At 36.6% G+C, this 21,413-nt stretch overlaps 1 protein-coding gene across 6 annotated transcripts in view; it reads right to left on the reverse strand.

Annotated features, from left to right (window-relative positions):
- Nucleotides 1-5,720: 5,720 nt before the first annotated feature.
- The window catches only part of CD36 (CD36 molecule (CD36 blood group)), a 74,695-nt gene continuing 59,002 nt past the window's right edge, over nucleotides 5,721-21,413 (reverse strand). For all 6 annotated transcript variants that reach the window (XM_045793382.2, XM_045793384.2, XM_045793380.2 and 3 more), the window contains exons 5-15: nucleotides 19,692-19,839; nucleotides 19,045-19,224; nucleotides 17,468-17,559; nucleotides 15,484-15,530; nucleotides 12,776-12,845; nucleotides 11,457-11,644; nucleotides 10,362-10,480; nucleotides 9,267-9,340; nucleotides 8,695-8,749; nucleotides 7,690-7,854; nucleotides 5,721-6,581 (exon numbers count right to left, since the gene is read on the reverse strand). In XM_045793382.2, coding sequence (XP_045649338.2) covers nucleotides 7,690-7,854; nucleotides 8,695-8,749; nucleotides 9,267-9,340; nucleotides 10,362-10,480; nucleotides 11,457-11,644; nucleotides 12,776-12,845; nucleotides 15,484-15,530; nucleotides 17,468-17,559; nucleotides 19,045-19,224; nucleotides 19,692-19,839 — 1,138 coding nt within the window. In that variant the 3' untranslated portion in view covers nucleotides 5,721-6,581. The remainder of the gene's footprint in view (nucleotides 6,582-7,689; nucleotides 7,855-8,694; nucleotides 8,750-9,266; nucleotides 9,341-10,361; nucleotides 10,481-11,456; nucleotides 11,645-12,775; nucleotides 12,846-15,483; nucleotides 15,531-17,467; nucleotides 17,560-19,044; nucleotides 19,225-19,691; nucleotides 19,840-21,413) is intronic.

The raw sequence follows: 21,413 nt of genomic DNA on the forward strand, positions 1-21,413 counted from the left end.
CCAGGTCTGTGTAGACAGGTCTGACGTAATCTTGATATTTTTGCCTTGGTACGTGAGAAATTTCTTCACCCTGGCCACTTTCAATACTGTATCCTTGGATCTAATATTTGCGAAATGCACTATGACGTGACGTGGCATAGGTTTGTCATGGTTGAGCTTGGGAGGGGTCCTCTCTGCCTCTTGGACACGAATGCTTGTTTCCTTTGCCAGATTAGGGAAGTTTTCAGCTACAATTTGTTCAAATATCTCTTCTAGACCTCTCTGTTACTCCACCCCCTTGGGGATGCCGATGATTCTGACATTGGATCGTTTCATTGAGTCAGTAATCTCCCATAACCTACATTCTTGAGATTGGAATTTTTTGAGCCAAGTTTCTGTTTTAGCTTTCTCTTCTACCATCCCATCCTCCAATTCACTAATTCGTTCTGCCTCATTTACCCTGGCCGTCAGAGCATCTAGTTTTGACTGCATTTGATTCATAGCATTTTTAATTTCTGCCAGATTCGCTCTCATTTCCGCCCTTAGAAATTCTATATTCTCGTTAATATTTTCTTTAATATTTTTTTCAAGTCTACACTTCATCTTGCCCATTGTTATTCCAAACTCCTTTTCTGATAATTTGGTTATATCTATATCCATCAGCTCTGTGGCAGAGGCCACAGACTCATTATCTTTTCTTTTCTGAGGGGGATTTTTCCTTCTCATCATTCTGATGAGGAGAGGTTCTCTAAATAAGGACTTGTATGAACGGCCACACAAGGGTGCCACAGGCAGCGTGCTCTTGTTTTATAGGGGCCTTAGGGTTGTGGGCTTCTTCATTTCTCAGCCTGCCTCCTGGCGGAGGGGCCTGCCGTGCTGATACTCAGGCAACCCTGTTTGGGCAGAGTCTCCCTGTCCCCTGCAGGGGGGGATAGGGATGGGCACAAAGTGAGCTGGTATTTCCGGGCTTTTGTTCTCTGGTGGCTTTCCCTGGCGGTCTGCTGTGCCTCTTCTGAGAGAGCAGCAGTGGCCAAATTCCAGCCTCTGCATCAGGACAGAGAGATTGCAGCTCTCCTGGCCTCTTTAACTCTGTTTCTGTTGGTGCTGCTAAAAACCCTACAGCATCCCGGGATGTGCGCCCCACAGCCAGTGTCCCAGCCCTCACTTCCAGGGCCGGCGTGTCTCTTTCCTTTGTGTTTCTAACACCGTCAGCCACCTGGTTCCCACACACGCTCCCGAGCTCCCTGTTTCAGTGAGGTTCGCGTGGAACTCCGCACTCCGGAGCGCTGGTTTTCAGTCAGGTTGCGTGCGTGCTCCCGAGCTCCCGGTATCAGTCTAGTTCGAGTGAGCGCACCGGAGCTCCGGTTTTCAGTCTCCTTGCACGCATGTTCCCCGGCTCACGGTCTCAGTCCGCTCTCTCACGGGTGCCAGTCCTCTAGTCCGCCCGCTCCCCCGTGCAGGTGGCTACCGCTTCCCGGCGCCCGAACGCAGTGGCTCCCTCCCCCTTCCGTTTATCTTCTGATATCTGTGCACAGTTTCACGGCTCCCCGCTTCGTACCTCAATACTCAGCGCTGGAGATGTTCATGTGTAGAGATCCAGATGCATCTTCCTGCATCTCAGGCTGATTTTGTGGGTTTTCAGGATGGTCTGGTACCTATCCAGGGACCCCTACTCCTCTGCCATCTTCTCCCTTGTTTTCATTTTTTAAATCCCCTCAGTCACTCTTTTATGATAATAAAATTTAGTCCATATACATTTGAAGTATTTACTGATAGGAATATATTTTTGCCATTTTGTTCATTGTTTTCTGTCTGTTTTGTGGTTCTCCACACCTTCTCTTACCTTCTGTTGTGAATTCAGAATGGTAAGTTTAAATTTATTTTTTTGTGTATCTACTAGAGGTTTTTGCTTTGTGGTTATCATTGACACATAGAAAAACTTGTAACAGCTTAAGTTGGTAAGAACTTAAGTAAGAATGCATTTTCAAAGCTCCACATTTTTGCTTTTTGGCATCACATTTTACATTTTTTTTTAATCTTGTGTGACCCTCAAGTAGTTTATATAGTTTTTTTCCTGCAGTCTTTTAACCTTTATACTAGCTTTAGTAGATTAATCCATTACCTTTACATTTGTTTATCTGTGTGATTTATACTTTCAAATATTTTGTTATTAGCCTGCTTTCTTTTCATATTGAAGTCCCTCTGAAATTTTTTATAAGGCCAGTTTAGTGGTGATGAACTCCTTTAGAGTGTTCTTGGTTGGGATTTTTTTTTTTTTTTTAGAGCACTTTGAATATATTCTGCGACCGTATTTTAGCCTGCAAGGTTCTGCTGAAAATTCTAATAACCTTATGGGGAGGTTCCCTTGTGTGTAACAAGTCGTTTTTTCTTTCTGCTTTAAGGGTTCTCTCATTGTCTTAAACTTTTTAACATTTAATTATAATGTATCTCAGTGAGGCTCTCCTTGGGTTCATCTTATTTGGAATTTTATGGGCTTCCTGGATCTAGATGTCTATTTTCTTCCCTAGGTTAGGGAAGTTTTAAGCCTTTATTTCTTTAAATAAGTTTTCCATCTTTTCTCTCTCTCCTTTCCTCTGGGCCCCCTTTATTTTTTTTTCATAATATTTTTATTATGTTATTCACCATACAGTACATAGCTGGTTTTTGATGTAAAGTTTGATGATTCATTAGTTGCGTATAACACCCAGTGCACCATGCAATACGTGCCCTCCTTACTACCCATCACCGGTCTATCCCATTCCCCCATTCCCCTCCCCTCTGAAGCCCTCAGTTTGTTTCTCATAGTCCATAGTCTCTCATGCTTCATTCCCCCTTCTGATTACCCTCCCCTTTCTTCTCCTACCGATCTTCCTAGTTCTTATGTTCCATAGATGAGAGAAACCATATGATAATTGTCTTTCTCTGCTTGGCTTATTTCACTTAGCATTATCTCCTCCAGTGCCGTCCATGTTGCAGCAAATGTTGAGGAATTGTCCTTTTTGATAGCTGAGTAATATTCCATTGTATATATGGACCACATCTTCATAATCCAGTCATCTGTTGAAGGGCATCTTGGCTCCTTCCATGATTTAGCTATTGTGGACAATGCTGCTATGAACATCGGGGTGCATATGGCCCTTCTCTTCACTACGTCTGTATCTTTTGGGCCCCCTTTAATGCAAACATTAGCCTGCTTGATGTTTTCCTTAAGTCCTTTAAGCTATTTTCACTTTTTTTTTTTTTTTTTTTTTTTTTTTTTGCTGTTCTGATTGGGTAAGTTCCTCTGCTGTGTCTTGAGTTCTTTGATCCTTTCTTCTGTTTCAGCTTGTCTCCTAGTATTCTGCTGAACCCCTCCCATTTACTTTCAGTACAGTTATTTATTCTTCAGCTCTGTACCTTCTGTTCAATACTTATATATTCTCTTTGTTGAAGTTTGCTGTGTTCATCCATTCTTGTTGGTCTTTTGAGTATCTTTACAATTTCTTTGAATTCTTTATCAGGTAAATTATTTATATGAAGGGTTTTTTTTTTCCCTGAAGTTTTATTTTTTTGGAACATAGTTTCTTCATTTTAAGTCTTGAACGAGTTTCCTCCTGTAGATGAGCCTTATTATTCAGCTGTGCCCTAGCTCTTGGTTGTCTCTCAAGTCTTTGTGATTTTCCAAGCAGCCTACTTTATTTTAACGACCCCCAGTAGATGAAGCTATACTAAGGTCAGTGTCCCAAAGAGGAGGATCTCAGTACGCATCTCTATTCAGGCTGACTGGACCCGGACCTTCAGACAGCAGCTTTTAAAGTATGAAAGTGGACACAGTCTTGCAGAACTACAAACGTATGCCCTGCTGGCCACTAGGGCCAGGAAATCTAGGTGTCCCCTGGACAGCAGTCATCAAATCTCCAGATGAATTTTAACATAGTTCTAGCGGCCTGTTAAGATACTCTCCAGGGACAGAAGCTAGCAGGTGCCATCTTTGTGCTCTCTGCCTTGCTCCAGCCAATAGACACCGATTTCTAGCTCCTTGCTATGCTCTGAGTGTCAGTAGCTCCCAGAGGGAAGCTTTTACACAAATTTGGTGCTCTGATTTCTGCAGCTGCTGCCCAGAAAACACCCTTCGATTACTTGGCTCTCATGTCCGAGGGAGCTTATGTTCCTGAATCCCATAGGATCAAAACAATCGGGGACAGTTCTTGATACATTACCACTCCCAGAGCATTGCACAGACAGCAGACTGAAACATAATCCAGTTTATCTAAGAGGCCAATTTGCTTGTCCAGGAGATTCGGTCTGAGGGACAGGCTTTAGGTTTGACGCACTTCTAGGAGCCTAGAGGTGTTCTCAGGGAACATGATAATGGAGATCATCTTTGAGCTCTCCCTCTGCCTTTACTTCAGTTGTAATTATTGTGTAGCTCTGACACTGATAATGGGTTAAAAGACTGGCAGAGTATTGCAAATGCACAAATGCAACACAAATATCCAGTACTTTCACAGTGAATTTTCAGGGATAACCAATTTGTCTATAGCTTCATTTTTTTTTTATGCACTTGTCAGTAACAATGAGCATTAACCCATTTTGAAATGTAGATTCTCTAACTTATGTCAACCCCTTTGCAGATGGTACAGATTTTCAAACTTAAGGTATCAACAATAACTATCATTTGTGTGATGGTTAAGATAGTTTGGAATGCAAATGTGCCTCTCTACCAAATGGTAGTTTTCCTATGGAATACAGCATACAAATTTACCAATGCACAGTTGTAGGTATTCAAACATTTTCCCTCCTTGAACACCATACAAGTCACACATTTAATACACATATTAAATCTTAGCACACATATGAGCATGCACACACACATCCAAACCTATTTTTCTTATAAAATATCTATCTCCAATTCTTTAAAGAAAGTATTGTCTTTTCTATAGGGTATTTTTAATATAATTTACTTACCTTTGCATATGTATTGTCTTTCCTCTTATGAATAGTTTATAGAATTTAAAGAAAATGTTGAGTAATGATAAAGATTGCATTTAAACAATACTAAAGACACGTAAGTGAAAATCTTTTTTCCTAAGTGGTGTGATTGATTTTCTATATAAAGATTATGAAGTCTGAATCATTGCTTGGATACATAGTTTTTCATCCAATTCTTCAATCCCACTTAGCTCAAGAATTCAATTTCCTCCATCTATCTCTTAGATCACCACATCAACTTTTAAGTATCAGATGTCTAGAATCTCTTCTTACATGTATCTTACAGGGACACCCCCTCCTCCATCCCCCTCAACTAAATGTAAAGACACTAAATCAGTAGTAATGTGAGGAAAACAGGTTATTAATTATTTTAGTATCCAAACCAGTTACTACTACTTTGTCCTATAAATCACTGTGTATAAAACACAAGACAGAATGTGGTCCATTTTCCCTTTCTGTGAAAAGTTTTCTGGGAGGACTAGTGCTCTCTGCAGTAAGTGAACCCTTGCTAAAGAAAGCAGGAAGGATTACCTAACAGTAGGTCTCCTAATAGAAAGGAAAAATCCTTAAGCTCTGGATTGACGTTCTGCTACTGTAAAGGATGAAACCAAGTGTCTCTTTTGCTTTTCCTCAGATGGGCTTAAAAACTTAGCCTAGGAGAAAGTGGTCATGATTGAATTCAGAAAACTAGAGATTCAGATAGAATACTTCTTACGGAAAACTAGGGTACATGTTTTCTGACACAAGAAGAGCCATACAAAGCACAGGAATTTGAGGAAGAACATATTTTACTGGTTCAGACCGTTCTGAGGTGACTATGAAAGCAAGAGCTATTACAACAAATAACTGTTAATGCACATTGTATTCCTGATAATCTTTCATACAATTCCTTTATTATCATTTACATCTCTTAATACCTAGCACAGCACTCTGAGGTTGCCAAGCATGTTGTATGTAACTGAGTAGAAAGAAAAGCTGCAGAACGTGGAAGATGACAAAGTCCTTAAACACAAAGAGCCAAAATGTGCTACCAATGATGTCCATTTGCATAAACAGTGACAAAATATAAGCCCATATTGTTACGCAGTAAGAAAATGGTTACAAAGCCTGCTGTTGCTGTACAAAGGATTCCAAAGAGAAAGAAAGAACCTTGAGTAATATATAATTTTACTTTCCATTCTTAAATGTCTTTCAAAATAGTTGGTGCTCGTGAACTGTGATGTACTGACAGTCCTGGGGTCAGTCTGTTGCAACTGAACAGGGTCATTGATGTTTTTCCCTTGAAGACAGGAGTTCAGGGTCCAAGATTTGTTGAGAATGTCCACTCTGCTGAATTTGCCACCAGGGAACCAGTTAGTGAATCAGTATTTATGCTTGAGCCAGGTCTACAGAAACTGAAATCAATTTGATTGTGCACATGATGAATTTTAAAAGGTTCCGGTTTTGTGTTCAAAGCATGGATTTTACCAACATCTTAAAACCTTTAGAAATGTGCTGCTGCTTGGTGCAAAAAGTAATGCCACCATTTCTTTGACTAGAAGATAAGGTGTGTTTTGTAAAAATTTTTGTAGGCCAATAGTAACAAAGGTCCTGACGTAGCTGGTACATAAAGGTAAAAACTCATTTATTGCCTGTAAAATAGAAGAATGTTCTATTGTTACTACTTATCATCAGAAAGCAGTGGAAAAATAGGTAATACATATGTAAGATATCATACTTTCTATTATTTGGTCTAATTTTTCAAATGACAAAGAAAAGTTCTCAGATGGACGTTATGGATAAGGCAGTATGTATTTCCAACCATGGAAGGCTACTTTTTGACTCCCAAGAATGGCCAGATGAAGAGTGGAAACTAATTAAACCACTTTTTGCTGTCCCTTCAGGCCATCTTTCATTTATACAATTGCTTTTGAAAGAACTATTGGCTTAATCTGTGATCCATTGAGTAAAACCACATGTTAGAGCCACCATCTTTATTCCCTCTTGTACATTCATCTCATTTTTTTCAGTGTTTACAAATCTACCCAAAGACATAATTTCTGTAATATTCAAAACTGATGCTTAAGGATATTTCTTTAATTGAAGAAATTAATTAAAAATCTAACAGATTTTTCCTCTAAACTTAGTAATTTATTCTTTTGTACTGTTATATTCAGATTCAAAGGATGCATTTTAATCACTCACTGGGGCTTCCACAGTAAACATCTGGGGTACACACCATAATTTTAGACCAGCATGGCCAGCGTATCTATGTGCAGCAATTCTGTTTTTATATTAACAGTTTTCATTTTACTTTAGTGTTTTTTAGTTTTTATTAATTTCTAGCTTAATTTTTATTTTTTCCCTTAAGAATTTCAATCTTGCATAACCCTCTCTAGGCAATGCTTTATTAATTACTTTTTTTTTATAACTAGAGAGAAATAATCAAGAAATGAAAAGTCAGAATAAAGGTATATTCATATTAACTTTTCAAAGGTGATAATTTCATCTTTTCATTCCTCCCAGAACTTGAGGTAATGCAGTAATCTTAATATTCATACACCACATTTACTTGTTCAATCTTCGCTTGTTTTAATTTAGACATCTCAAAACTCGGAGGATACATTAAAAATGATAGTAGGCTAGACAAGTCTAGAAATGTTTGCAGCCTAATTTCTAACCCTTCTTCGGTAAAATGAAAACAAGTAGTATGTAAACTAATGTTACCAAAGCAATATATAATTTTTGGTATATACTTACTTATTTTACTTTCTTTGATCTGCATGCACAGTATGAAATCATAAAAGCAACAAACATCACCACACCAACACTGAGTAAGATAATTTCTACCAGGCCAAGGAGGTTTATTTTTCCAGTCACTTGTTTTCTGAATTTTTCTGCCTTGTCATCACCAACGGTACCAGTCTGTAACCAGATTAACAATTAGCACTGAGTAAATTAGTGGAGCATAATACTTAACCACCTTCCATTTACATAGCACTCTTTTCTCCAAACACTTGCGTAAGTGTTAGTCATCTGTATCTTTAAGACAAGCCAATAGAATTCACTTTGCACATCAAAGAAGGCAACATACTTAGTGAAATATAATCCCCCTCCCTTTGAACATGTAATATAGCACTATTGAACATACTAAGTAAACTTCATTGATCTTCAGAATGGCCTTACTAACATAGTCCACAATTTTCCAACAGATGTTTCCTATTGACAGAGGGAAGCGTCAAGGGTCAACAGTTTCAGTCCCTCTCAAGTTTTATGTACTGCATTTCCTAATTCTGGGGCTAATTAATTCCATGGTTTACACTAAAAATATCTCATCAGGCAATAGGATAGACTGCCTACACCTGCTCTAACTGGGTCTTTATGCGCTTGGTTAACTTTTATTAGCACTGTAATATTCACCAAGCCTCGAGTTATTTGGTGTTCCATGTACATATGACTCTTTCCAAAAACAAGCACTGTGGCAAGAAAGAGTGCTTAAAAGATGCATTTTGAAAATAATAAAAAGTGATAGAAAGTGCTTTGACTTTCTAAAAGAAAAACATTGAAAGTAACGCAAATTTGGTATTTCTGTTTGGTTGGGTCTTCTCAAATAGTAATAATATATATACTCATCTATATGGGCAATGAAGACATACAACTTCAATTACTATACATACATTTTCAGTTTTGAGACACCAAAAGCTTTTTTTATATACACAGAAGTTTACCGCTTTTAATGACTGAGAGAGAAAAAAAAAAACTAACCTCATTAAGCCAAAGAACAGGCACGATATAGTTTCGCTTCAGATTCTTTAATACGCTGTAATATACAAAATACATACTAATATATTACCCATATGCAACAGAAATTTCAGTAAGTACTAGTGTAAATATGTGTTCAGAAATCAGCTGCTTGGTTAAGTTCTTTGATTTTGTTCCTTGCAATAAATCATTTAAATGTTAATGTGATTGTTTCTCAGACACCTTTCACTCTTACAAATCAGACTAACACCGATTTCTAATTAGATGGACTTTTTCTAAGCACAGATTTTCTCTTTCCTCAAATTCTACCCAGGAAAGTAAAATAGGAATTCCAGAAACCGGTCACAGAAATATTTGGACAGCTAACAAAATGAGAGATACCACCAAATATTCCAAAATATGTGTAGTTACCATTTCAGTAAACACTAGACATAATTCTAACTTACAAATAAACATTTAATGACCTTAAGCCAAAGAGAAGTTGAAATTTTGTATTCTTTCCATTTACTTTAATAGACTCACATTCTTACAAGAAAATACTAAAAATCAGGTAACCATAAACTTAAGAGACTCACTCAATTTTTTTTGCTGGCTTGACCAATAGGTTGATTTGTAGCCGTTTTGCGAATCGTAAAGTGAATCCAGTTATCTAAAAAGAGAAAAAACAGTTACTAACTTTAAAAAAAAATCCCAAACTTTTATTGTTATATAGTATTTGATTAAACTGTACTACTTGAAACTTGACACGTTAAACATATAACTATAATTACACATGTACATGCGGTATGTATATGCATGCATGTACACGCATACACCACTTCTTTGCCCAACCAAATGTCAAGGTTTTAGTTAGATTTGTGATATCTACCAAAACTGGTGTTGGGTAATTAACAAAATACTGAAACACAGAGCTCATATAGATTCCTGAACTATGCATCATCAAATGTATATTCTCTTAGAACTGATGTGTCATAAGTTTAATTATAATACTAGTTCTGTCATTATTTAAACTGATACATGACCACTAAAATTTGAGTTATAGGAATCTTTATTGATTTTTCTTGATACTAAGTATAAAATAGATCTTGCCCTATATTCACATTTACCCATAAAATCTCTTTTCATTCCTCATAATACACAGTATCTCTTCAGGTAAGCAATATTTACAGTTACAAATTACTTTTTAAAAAAAAATTATTTATTTTAGAGAGTGTGTGAGTAGAGGGGCAAAGGGAGAAAATCTTCAAGTGGACTCCCCACTGAGCACGGAGGCAGGCTTGATTCAGGACGCATGAGATCATGACCCGAGCAGAAACCAAGAGTTGGAGGCTTAACCCCCTGAGCCACCCAGGTACCCCATAAATTGCTCTTTTATGCTTATTTTATACGTCTCAAGTTGTTTTAAGCCACTTAGAATCATTCCCATCATTGATATTCCTGACTTATGAACCACTGAAAAGACCTACAAAGTTCCACATGCTGAAAAACTATAAAGTTTAATGACCTTGACATTTCATTAGCAACAATAGAAAGAAATCAATGTAATTTTCACTGAAATAATAGTAGTAATTTATCAAGATCGTGATTCAATAAATGTGATTAAGAAGGAGAGAATTTATTTTTTCTTTCAATTTAATGAAACAAATCAGATCAATAATATATTTGCTTACAGGTTCAACATCTAAGTATGTGCTATGTTCCTCTTCATTTGGACTTAAGCCTTCAATAGGTTCTCCAATATCAGGACTTGCATGTAGGAAATGAGGAAGTGAAATGTACACAGGTTTTCCTGAAAACAAATTTTAAGACATATCTGGGGATAAATCATTTTCCTCATTTCACATACCATTCAGAAAATATTTACTTAAAAATAAATATAACTTTTTACATAAAAGAAGGCATAGCTGGGCTTGAACACTGGGGAAGTAAAAGTGGGGAAGAAATTATATGACCTGATTACTACTGTACAAAAATAAAATACAAATTTCTGCATCATCCTAGTCAGTTAATGTCTAGTGTTCTTCCTTAGGGGGTAATTTTTAGGGGGTAATTTTCAATATGTAAAGTTGAGCTTTATGTTCCTGTTTCAGGCAGTAATGTATCTGTGAACTGGGAATTAATTTAAGAGGTTTTCTTTCTTTATTGACATTCATCCCAATATGAAGGAGGTGAGCTAAATAAGACAGACTCCAAACTGTTTTTAAGTCAATAAGACCTACTTAAAACATTTTTATTAACCAATTTCTAGGTAAGAAAAAGCTAGAAAAATGAAGATGTGGATAAGATGGGATGCTCAAAGTATTCTAGGAATTATTTTTATCTTACCAGCTATCTGATAGTAGCACAGGAAACAAACAAAATGAAAGGGTTAACTATGCAATGGTTACAGACCAATATCCAATATGTAGTTAATATCAAAAATATACAATGAATTCATAGAACTCAAAAAAAATAATACGAAAACCACCATACAACCCATTTTTAAAAATGTGCTAAGGACCTAAACAGACATTTCCCAAAGTAGCAGGGAAAATATCAGTATGGTGTTACCTAATAATAACTAAGTTTTACAACACTGGAACAGAATTTGGACCTGAAACACCAAACAAAATGAAAACATTTTTCTACCACCCCACTTTTTCTGGCCTATTGTTTTCTCGCTTTATTTTTAAATTTTTGGTGGAAAGAGATCTTGGGTAAAGGTTGCATTTTAAACACTACTACAAATTATATCATGGACTGTGATACTCAGAACATTTACCCACCTTCTTTGCATTTGCCAATGTCTAGCACACCATATGACGTACAATTTTTTGAGATAACTTTTTCTGTGCAGAAACAATGGTTATCTGGATTTTGAAGTGGAGATGCAAAGGCCACAGATGGAAGAACAAATCTATAGACAGGGATTCCTTTCAGATTAACTTCAGCTCCAAACACAGCATAGATTGACCTAAACACAGATAAGAAACAGTTTTATTCCAGGAAACTGAACTACACATTCTGGAGATTTTTTTTTCCTCTTATATTCTTGCTTTAACTTAGAAAAATTGGATACTCTTGTTAGAATTTTAAATTCTCATTCAATTTGCAGGAAAATTCTTGTGAAATTTCAAGGCATACCAGGACATAATACCTGAGTATGAACTACTTTTACCTTTATTCTCAAAAGTTTCTACGAGCAATTTTTGCTTGTGAACTACCAGGGGAATTTATAATGAAGACATTTCTCATAGTTAATTTCCTCTATAGATTAGATTAAATATTTATATGACTTCCCTCAAATCTTTTATTTGTGCTCAGTTCAAATGAAATACAATGAAAATTTCTTTCAAAACTTAATCCTGGAGAGAAGGCCACATACTCACCGGGGCATGTGCATATAAGCTCTTAGATGGCATGCATATATATAATGCCATCGAGAGAGAGAGAGAAATATTTATTGAGTGCCTGTATCATTTACGGAGGACTCACCAACACCTAGGCAATGTGCTAGGGCTCAATACATATTCTAATCCCCACATAACCTTATGTAAAGAAACACTGCTCTCTTCAATTTTACAGGGAAGGACAATCTTGAGATATTTCAAATGTTTCCCATAATCTAGTCTTTAGGAACAGAGCTAGGACTGAAGTGACCGGTGCGGGCTCCAATGCTTGTGTGCTATCTGCTGGGAGCCACAGATTTTAAGAGGCTGTAGTAGCAATAGGGCACATGAACATCATTCTGTGACAATGGCATCCTCTTCTCGGGACATCAATAGGAAGATGGGCATGCCCTTCTAGATATGACTGTTATTGAATATAGTCTAGTGTAGTAAAAATAAATAAATAATTCTTAAAAATGAGAAAAAATAATTTGCATTATGTATACGATCCTTCTGCAACCTTCAGCTTTATAAAAGTTAAGCACATTATGAATACCATATTGTATTTATTCTGAATAAATCAAGAAAAATTTCCCTATGTATACTTTTTTCCCTCAGATAACATCATTATTAAGTATGAGCTTTAGGTCTGTGGTTTTTCACTTGGGGAAAAAAACTTTCTGACTCCCAGAGCTACCTCGTTGTCTTTGTCTTACCTGCAAATGTCAGAGGAAAAGAAACGCAATACTCGCGTCTTCTCAATAAAAGGTGGAAATGAGGCTGCATCTGTTTAAAAATCAAGCCAGTGACAAGGGATTAGATGTAATGTGTGTCCTAGAAAAATCTAGAAATCTCTATTCCAATACAATCAGTAGAAATGTAAGGCAAACAGTGTATGTAATTTTTAAATTCTTTAGTAGCCATTTTTTAGAAAGTAAAAAGAAACGGGTATATTTGATTTAACCCAATACCTCTCAAAGGCCATCATTTCAACATGTAATCAATATAAAAATTAACAAACTCCAATATGTATTTTATATTTACAGCACCTTTCAATTCATAATTCCATAAGCACATTTCTTAATTTCTTTCCTTAATATCAACATGTGCCTAGCAGTTACCCTATTCAATAAGTCTGTATACTATATATTCATTGGTATTTAATTTCATATTTAATCTTCCCACTCTTTAAAAATAAATGAAAGTTTACAAAAATAATGGCAAAATCACATACGAAAATTGTGATTGTGTTTGTTTTTGAAATCCCCCGCCTCATCAGTAGGTGGCACTTTTCTCACTATGAAGTTTCTTAGCTAGGAAGTTCCCTTAGAGCTTCTGTTAGATTTGTTCTTACTTCTGAGAGTGAGTCCTTCATCTGTCCGTTATAATGGCTGGTTAATATTTTACATATCATTTATGAAAATTCTCTCACTAACCAGAATTTTCTCCAAGTGCTTGGAAAACATATCCATCACACGCTGGATATATGAAGAAATAACTAGATTAACACCTGCATTTGCTTCTCAAGTTAGTATCACTAAAATGAGCCACAACACTGAATGTGTTTGTTGAAAACAGGAAGACCCATCTTTCAGTTATGCATCCAGGTTCTTTTTCTGGTTAAATGCCTCAACCTTGTGATCTTGTTACATTTCACTTATACTCTTGTAATGAGTGAAATATAATAGAAGAGCACAGTAAATTTCATTCTGGCCTTGAGAGAATTGGATCTTCAAGGTTAGTTTGAACTTCCCAGATACGTCACTCAATGAACACTGTCTACAACTGCCTTCCCAACACCATGACCATTAAAGGAAGGAATATATTAAAAAGCTTTAAGACTCATTTTCTGAAATATCATCAAAGATTATGCCATAATTATTCCCAATTGCCAGGGAAATAACTTACAAGATTGCTGACTTTTTTAAAAAAAATTCAGATGTATATCAATATTTTCATTTTATGTCTCTTCTTACTGTAGAAGGTAGAGAGGCACTTTTAAATTACAACCTTTTTTATTTTGCTGGCCGATTTTCCCCAATGCCATAAACCAAGAATCTCTCACAGAGATCACATCAGAGTCCCCTGCCCTGTCCAATCTACGTCTGATCCTAATTTGTTTTCCTTCTATTTCCCTCTTAGATAGCTTTAACTTTATGCCTGATGTGATTATCGAATCCTTTACCTGTCCTTTTAAAACTTCTTACCTTTGGACAGAATTGTTTAATAGTTTTTTGGGGTTTTTTTGTTTTTTTTTCCTTAAACCCTAAAGAATCCTTTACTATTTAGGAGCAGTACAATATATTTCTCTGTATCTAAGGTCTGAAATATTATGCTTATGTAATTATGGGAGTGAGTAGCATTAGGGCAGTTAACAATTTATTTGCAGAAATGCTTTACTTAGGTCTTTCTTGAAATTTGGTACAAAGCAAACTCAACAAGGTTTTTGCTGTTCCTTTCCTATAAGACAGCGGTAACAAAATTAAATAGATGTGTGAAACTCAACAATACCTTTGGAAAAGTAAATATTCCCTGTGTTTCCTTTTCATTCCGTACCCTTTACATAACTTTGTATTTAACTGTCTTCATCTTTATTATAGTGTTTTCTTCGAGAGTACCACCTCGCCAACTTTGGAAACCTCACGCTTCTGCTCAGCTTCTGCATTGCTGAAAGTTCTCCTCATCTCTGGTTTTTAATTACCTCATGGTATTCGATTTCCATTTGCTTTTTAAAACCTTAATCCTTACACTAATAGGTCAACCTATACTTTGCTTTTGCTTTTCTTCAAGGAGAGTAAGCAGTCAGATCTAACCCTGCTGTAAAATCTAGGTTCGCACTACTTTCTTTTTTCCCCCACTTCTAATTCAGAACGTTCATTTTTGCACACGTTTTTCATGGTTAGGAGACATCTAACCGTAAGTTTTGTTCTTTTTTCTTTCACTCTGACCACCTTATTCAAAAGAGATGGCTCTGTCTTGCAAGTTCACGGATTCTACCTCAGCTTCAAATCCCACTTGGAAGTACGTTTTACCTTTCGTAATTATCTTCATTTTAAAATTCTTTCAATTTTAAATTATCTGTACAATATTTATAAAATATATGAAGAGTAACTACTTCTCTCTTTTTAACCCTTTACTTCTGTTGTCAAAAAGGTAGTTCATGAAGTCGAGCTTTCATACAAATGTTCCCCAAGTCATGCAGTAAAGGCTAATCCTCAAGGATAATCTTCAGAAATCCCATCACATTAGACAGACATTTACTAAGCTGATGTAACAATAGAGACTCTGAATTTTGCTGTATGGCTATGACGATAAGTAAATGCCTACCCGTAACTTTCACAACACTGGAGGTACAGCGGTGGAATGTGTATGACAGAGGGAGGTGGGTTCATTGTGATTATTACCATGAAATACATGCCCTTACCTGTACCATTAATCATGTCACAATAGCTTGGCCAATAGGACAGATTCCTGAGGAATAAAAAGAAAGGAAGTGAACAAACATTCTCTTTTCTAGAGCATCTTTCTCCCATTACTTTATCTGTTATGATTCAGTACTTCCACTAAAATAAGAAAGATTAGATGTGTGACAAATGGTAAGTTGAAGAAATGTTCTAAATCATTGAGCCCATGTTTTGTTTGAAGGTTCCATCTTGTTGGGATCAGTTAAGGGCTCAATACCATTAAGGGGCCAGACTATAATATAAAATAAAAACTGCCAAATGTTAATTTGAAATAACTCAGAGAACATTTATGAAGAAAGAAAATGGAGAAACACATCAGAAATTTAGATCTCTACCTACGGGAGAATTTTTCCCCCATGGGGAGAAATGGACTACTTCGTAGTGTACTGAGTGTTCAAAATAAATAGGAGAAAAATAAGGGGTTAACTGACGTAAGCTCAGTCTGAGGGAGGAGGAGAAGAGGGGCGTGATGTTGAAGAGATTGGAAACATGCAGATCATCAATTTATACTTTTCTCCCTTTTAACCGCCTGTATAAGCTGGCATTCAAGTAGAAAAGAATTGATTGATACATGTATATGTATCTGGAAGCAATACAAACAGTAGTAGTAAAAACTTTTCTGTATCCTCAGCCACTTTCTGGTGATGAAAAACCCGTCTTTTCCCCACTGTTAGCATATTACCCAGTGACATCTAAAGGCAAGCTGTTGCTTCTTTTTTAAACAGAATAAGCTGGCAATCATGCTCAGTCTTGCCATGATCAGTTAAATTGATCTTGTCATAATCTCAAAATGATGTGGAATTCTCACTCCGATTAGAAGCACTTAGCAACTCTCCTCAAAATGTCTCCGTAATATTGAAATGGCAGAAATGCTCGTGTTCCTCAATATAGAGTGATGCTATTTCCCCTGAAATAAGCATTTAGAAGTGTTTGTTTTCTTCCACTAGACTTTTCTATATAAAGATGGAGATTCTATGGAATCTGTAGAAGAACAAGTCCTGCCTTAGTGAATATGTAACGGCCGCATGCAATTTTTAGATAGGGACTTGGTGTGAGGCAGTGGCTACTTGTATTAATAAAAACATTTCATCTCTTTCCATTTTGACTACTGTATTCTTTACCAGGAAATAACTGGTCTAAAGCACATTTATTAACTTTGATTAGAAAAGGACTTTCTTCCCTGACACTTACTGAGATTCTATTTTTTACACATAGGAGAAATTCTGTATACTGCAGATGAATAGTCAGGAGCTAGGGGAAAAAAAGCAAATCATGACTACATGAACCTATCGCATTCTATTACTACTTCAAAGGAGGCACGGTCTTTATTTTCAAGTTTAATATGCCCATTTTAGAACCATACTTGAAGTACTAATTCCATTTTTGCACTGATAAACGTTTAAAAACTCTGACTTATCAACATAGAACATTCTTTCAAAAATTTTTGAAGGGAAACGCCATGAAAACATTTGCATGGATTGTTTTCATCTTTATAGACACATGAAGTCATGCAGTGAAATGAACAATTTTTATTAGATATGCTTCGTAACAAAAGTACCACACACCCAGCAAGCTATGTTTTTCTAGCTGCTAGCTGATCAGCTGATGGATTGATTTGCTTCCTTTCCTTTGCGGTTACGTAACTGGAGGAGTGTCCTGCAGTGCTGGCGACGCAGCAGAGCTGGAAATACTCCTTTTGGATCTCATTATGTAAGAGAACCTGTGCGTGAAGGTAAACCAAATTCTCAAGTGGGGCTGATACTCAGCGGCTACACGCTAGGTGCGACCGGCTGTCACAACTAAAGGCTTAACACCTGTCCGAACCAAAATTTCCAGGGCTGAGATACAGGCAAATCGGGACCACAGTTGGTGCCTGTGCCTTACCAGTTGTTCAATGAATACCACACCTGCCTTGGCGTATGCACACTTAACCTGGACACTTACCTTTTACCTTTGTAAGTGTCAATTATGGCAACTTGGCTTATGTTGTCTCTCCCACTGAAAACTGTATAAACTCCATCTGCAGTGTTGTTGTACTGAAAAGGTAGGTACAAGAAGAAATTACTTCCAGGACAAGCCATATTTTCCAAGTTATAAAATATGCAACTCGCTTTCCCAGTTTTCAGATCCTAGTTGTTTGTAATTATATGGTTGGAAATGAAGTTTGCAAAGTATTGGTCCTAAACATTTCAAAAAGATAGAATATAGGGGCGCCTGGGTAGCGCAGTCGTTAGGCGGCTGCCTTCGGCTCAGGGCGTGATCCTGGCGTTCCAGGATCGAGTCCCACATCGGGCTCCTCCGCTGGGAGCCTGCTTCTTCCTCTCCCACTCCCCCTGCTTGTGTTCCCTCTCTCACTGGCTGTCTCTCTCTGTCGAAATAAATAAATAAAATCTTAAAAAAAAAAAAAAAGAATATAAAAGGCACCTAGAAATAAGTGCTAGAGGTTGAAACAAAGGAAGAAAAACCAGTAACAGAAGTTGACATGATCCGAACTCTAGTACTCTTTGTCTTAGCTAAGCCAGTAAGGCAATTTTGATCACTACTCTTATTATATTGAGGTGAGGGGATATTAAAAAAATACCTATGAGAACAAGGACAGACTTCCAGAGATATTCCAATGGTCTTTTTCTTTCTTTCTAAATGTTATGATCTTTATTAAGTGGATACTAAAAATCAGGCCTACAAAATTAAAAATTAGTCAAGAAATTAAATTATAAATTAGCCAAAGAAAAAGTTACGAGTTTTTGAGTTAAAAAAAAATAGTAAGAATCTCTGATCCTTTGAGGCTTTCTACATTCATATTTATTGACCTATAGCTTTGCAATCCTAAACACTATCTAAAACTAAAATAATAGCAATGAATTGGAGAATATAACTAATACCACATATAGTGCCAAATCAGCTCACAGTCAAAATTCCAATGTAACAGTTAGCTTGTCCTATTTATAATCCTATATATAAAAAAAACCTTAAGCTATAACTAAGTGCATGGCCGAGTTGGCTTTTTCTTTAACATGCAAACTGGTATTTCATGACAAACTGCATTAAAATAGGACATTGCTGATTTGTCCACCTCATTGTGTGCAAAGGTAGGCTAACTTTTAAATTAATATTAACACAAATTTTAAGAGGTCTGGAGAAGGAGGAATGATAAGATGAATCCATTTAACACAAAAATATATTAAACTTGATTTTTTGAGAAGGGAAGTCAAAACCAAAAACAGAATTCAAAGCTTTATTGGCCTATGACCTATTTTAGGCAACTGTGTATTTCTCAAAGAATGAAAACTTAATAATTAAATTTAAAATGAAGAAGCTGAGATTTCATTAAGTTTTAGATAAGTTTTCCAACCAGGAAAGCTAAAGCCATCTGAGATACAGATTTTTAAAAATTAGGATATTTATTCCCAGATCAGAAATTGTATAAACACACTAAATTATAAAATTATAAATTACCAATGCCATTGTATTTATCCAATTAAAGTATTAAAAAAAATCAACATTCATGTTTGTGTACTCACAGGATAAAACACACCAACTGTTGTGGAAACAGGGTATGGAACCAAACTCAAGAACGGATCCGTATAGCCCCACAAGATCTCTCTCACAGTTCTTTTTTGAAACAAAGAAGATTTTGACTTTTTGATAAGTGAATTGAGTACCACTTGAACAAATGCGTTTGGATAGAGATGGGCTGCAGCCTACAAAAAAAAAAAAAAAATCACTGCTTGAGATACCAATTTTAGTACCTGTTTAGTATGTAACACATAGATGCATTAAATACTACAATTAAGTTCAATAGGGGAAAAAAAAAAACCTAACTATCTTTAAAATTATTACCCAATCTTGCCAGGATGAAAAATGTAATTTGTCTAATTCCTAGATGATTACATTTCTCTGCCTCGGTGCCAGTCACAAGGAGATATTTAAAGTTAGACCCCATTTTTTTTTTAATGATATACTTTAAATGGTCTTCCAATTCAGTTGCTCTGATTTAGTCTTCTTTCCAAACGACCTTATCTCCATTCAAAATAATGACATAGGAATATATATTTTTTTAAATGACAAGGTAAAGAATATCTGATGATAGTTCTATCATGAGATTAACTATAGCCGGTTCTAGAGTATTTCAAAACAAATAATTTGGTTGTTTGTCTAGTCTACTCACCGCCACAGCCAGATTGAGAACAGTGAGAGTGTCATTCTCTGTTCCAACGGAAAGTGAAGGTTCAAAGATGGCACCATTGGGCTGGAGAAAAGAGACTGTGTGGCTCTCAGAGTCGTGGGTTATATTTTCTTTGGCTAGATAACGAACTCTGAAAAACAGAAATCAATAAAATTCAAAATAACTGACTCAAGTGAACAGGTCTCCCATGCCATCCACTCATGTAACAATTTTTGAGTACATAGAATATGTCAGAAATTATAGGGGTGCCTGGGTGGCTCAGTGGTTAAGCATCTGCCTTCGGCTCAGGGCGTGATCCCGGCGTTGTGGCATCGAGCCCCACATCAGGCTCCTCTGCTGGGAGCCTGCTTCTTCCTCTCCCACTTCCCCTGCTTGTGTTCCCTTTCTCACTGGCTGTCTCTCTGTCAAATAAATAAATAAAATCTTAAAAATGTCAGAAATTATGCTAACCAATTGGTTTAAAATGATAAATAAGCCAATGCTGGGTCTTGGGCAAACTAGAGAAGGGGATCTTAAATCTGCATAGCATGAAAGAAGTAGTAGGTGTTATAATGAGAGTTTTCACAGAGTCTATGGGAAAACCCAGAACAGATACAAATCCAGGTTTAGGATGGCCATGGTGGGAGTAAGGGTCAAGAATTAGGAGAAACGGGGTAGAAAGCCCCATGGTGCATTGTTAGAAATGCAAATTGTTGAATTTGGTTGGATTGCAGAGTGAGAATAAGGAGAATGGTGGGAAATAAAGCCACCGAAATAAGCAAGATCTTATTTGCATCCTATCCTCTAGTATTTAGCCTTTATTGTGAAGGTAAGGAGGAGACAGTAGAAGGGTTCCCATAGGGGAATATTAAGAGTCCCCTTTCTTATATTAGAAAGAATGTTCAATGTACACAGCCTATCCAGCACTGGCTTTTCCGTATTTTCCAGTACTTTAATGAAAAGGAAAGATAACTAATGGAATAAATTCCCATTTTACAGGCCAGTTCCCCTCCCCACTCCTGCCGTATTTTAAATACTTCTTAGTTCTAAGCTCCTGGCTGTAAAATCGCTAGGCTGAATGTACCAACTACTTTTTAGGAACATGGTGAAGGGTGATTGGGAAAAAAAAAATCTGTTGCAAGTACAGGGAATTTACTGAGACAAAATAAGGCATTCATCATTCATTGCATTACCACTTATGTGCATGTCTATACATGAGATGGATAGATAGCTAAGGCGGAGACTGGAAAAACATGGGACTAAAAAAATGTAAAAGCAAAAAACACAACATTTCGCTCAAGTATAATAAAAATGTAAATTCCTGGGGGCGCCTGGGTGGCTCAGGTGGTTGGGCACCGGACTCTTGATCTCGGCTGGGGTCATGGTCTCAGGATGGTGGGATTCAGCCCCAGGTTGGGCTCCATCCTCAGCTCATGGAGTCCCTTCAAGATCCTCTCTCTTCCTCTCCCACTGGCCCTGCCCTTGCTCCTGTGCACACACGCACACACCTTACTCTCTAAATAAATAAATACTTTGACAAGAAAGAAAATTCCTGTAGGTTAGGAATTATGAGTATTTTGTATCCCCAAGCACAGTGCCTGATAATATGGTGAGTTACTGAGAAATAATTTTTGGATGAATAAATTAATTAACATCACATTTTTCAAAAGAGTTCACAGTAAGATGGAAAGGTAACTTATTTTTTACGTAATTTTGTCAAAGCTT

This window comes from Ursus americanus, chromosome 3 (genome assembly GCF_024610735.1).
Source record: "Ursus americanus isolate L20-20 chromosome 3, mUrsAme1.1.p, whole genome shotgun sequence".
Classification (NCBI taxonomy): Eukaryota; Metazoa; Chordata; class Mammalia; order Carnivora; family Ursidae; genus Ursus; species Ursus americanus.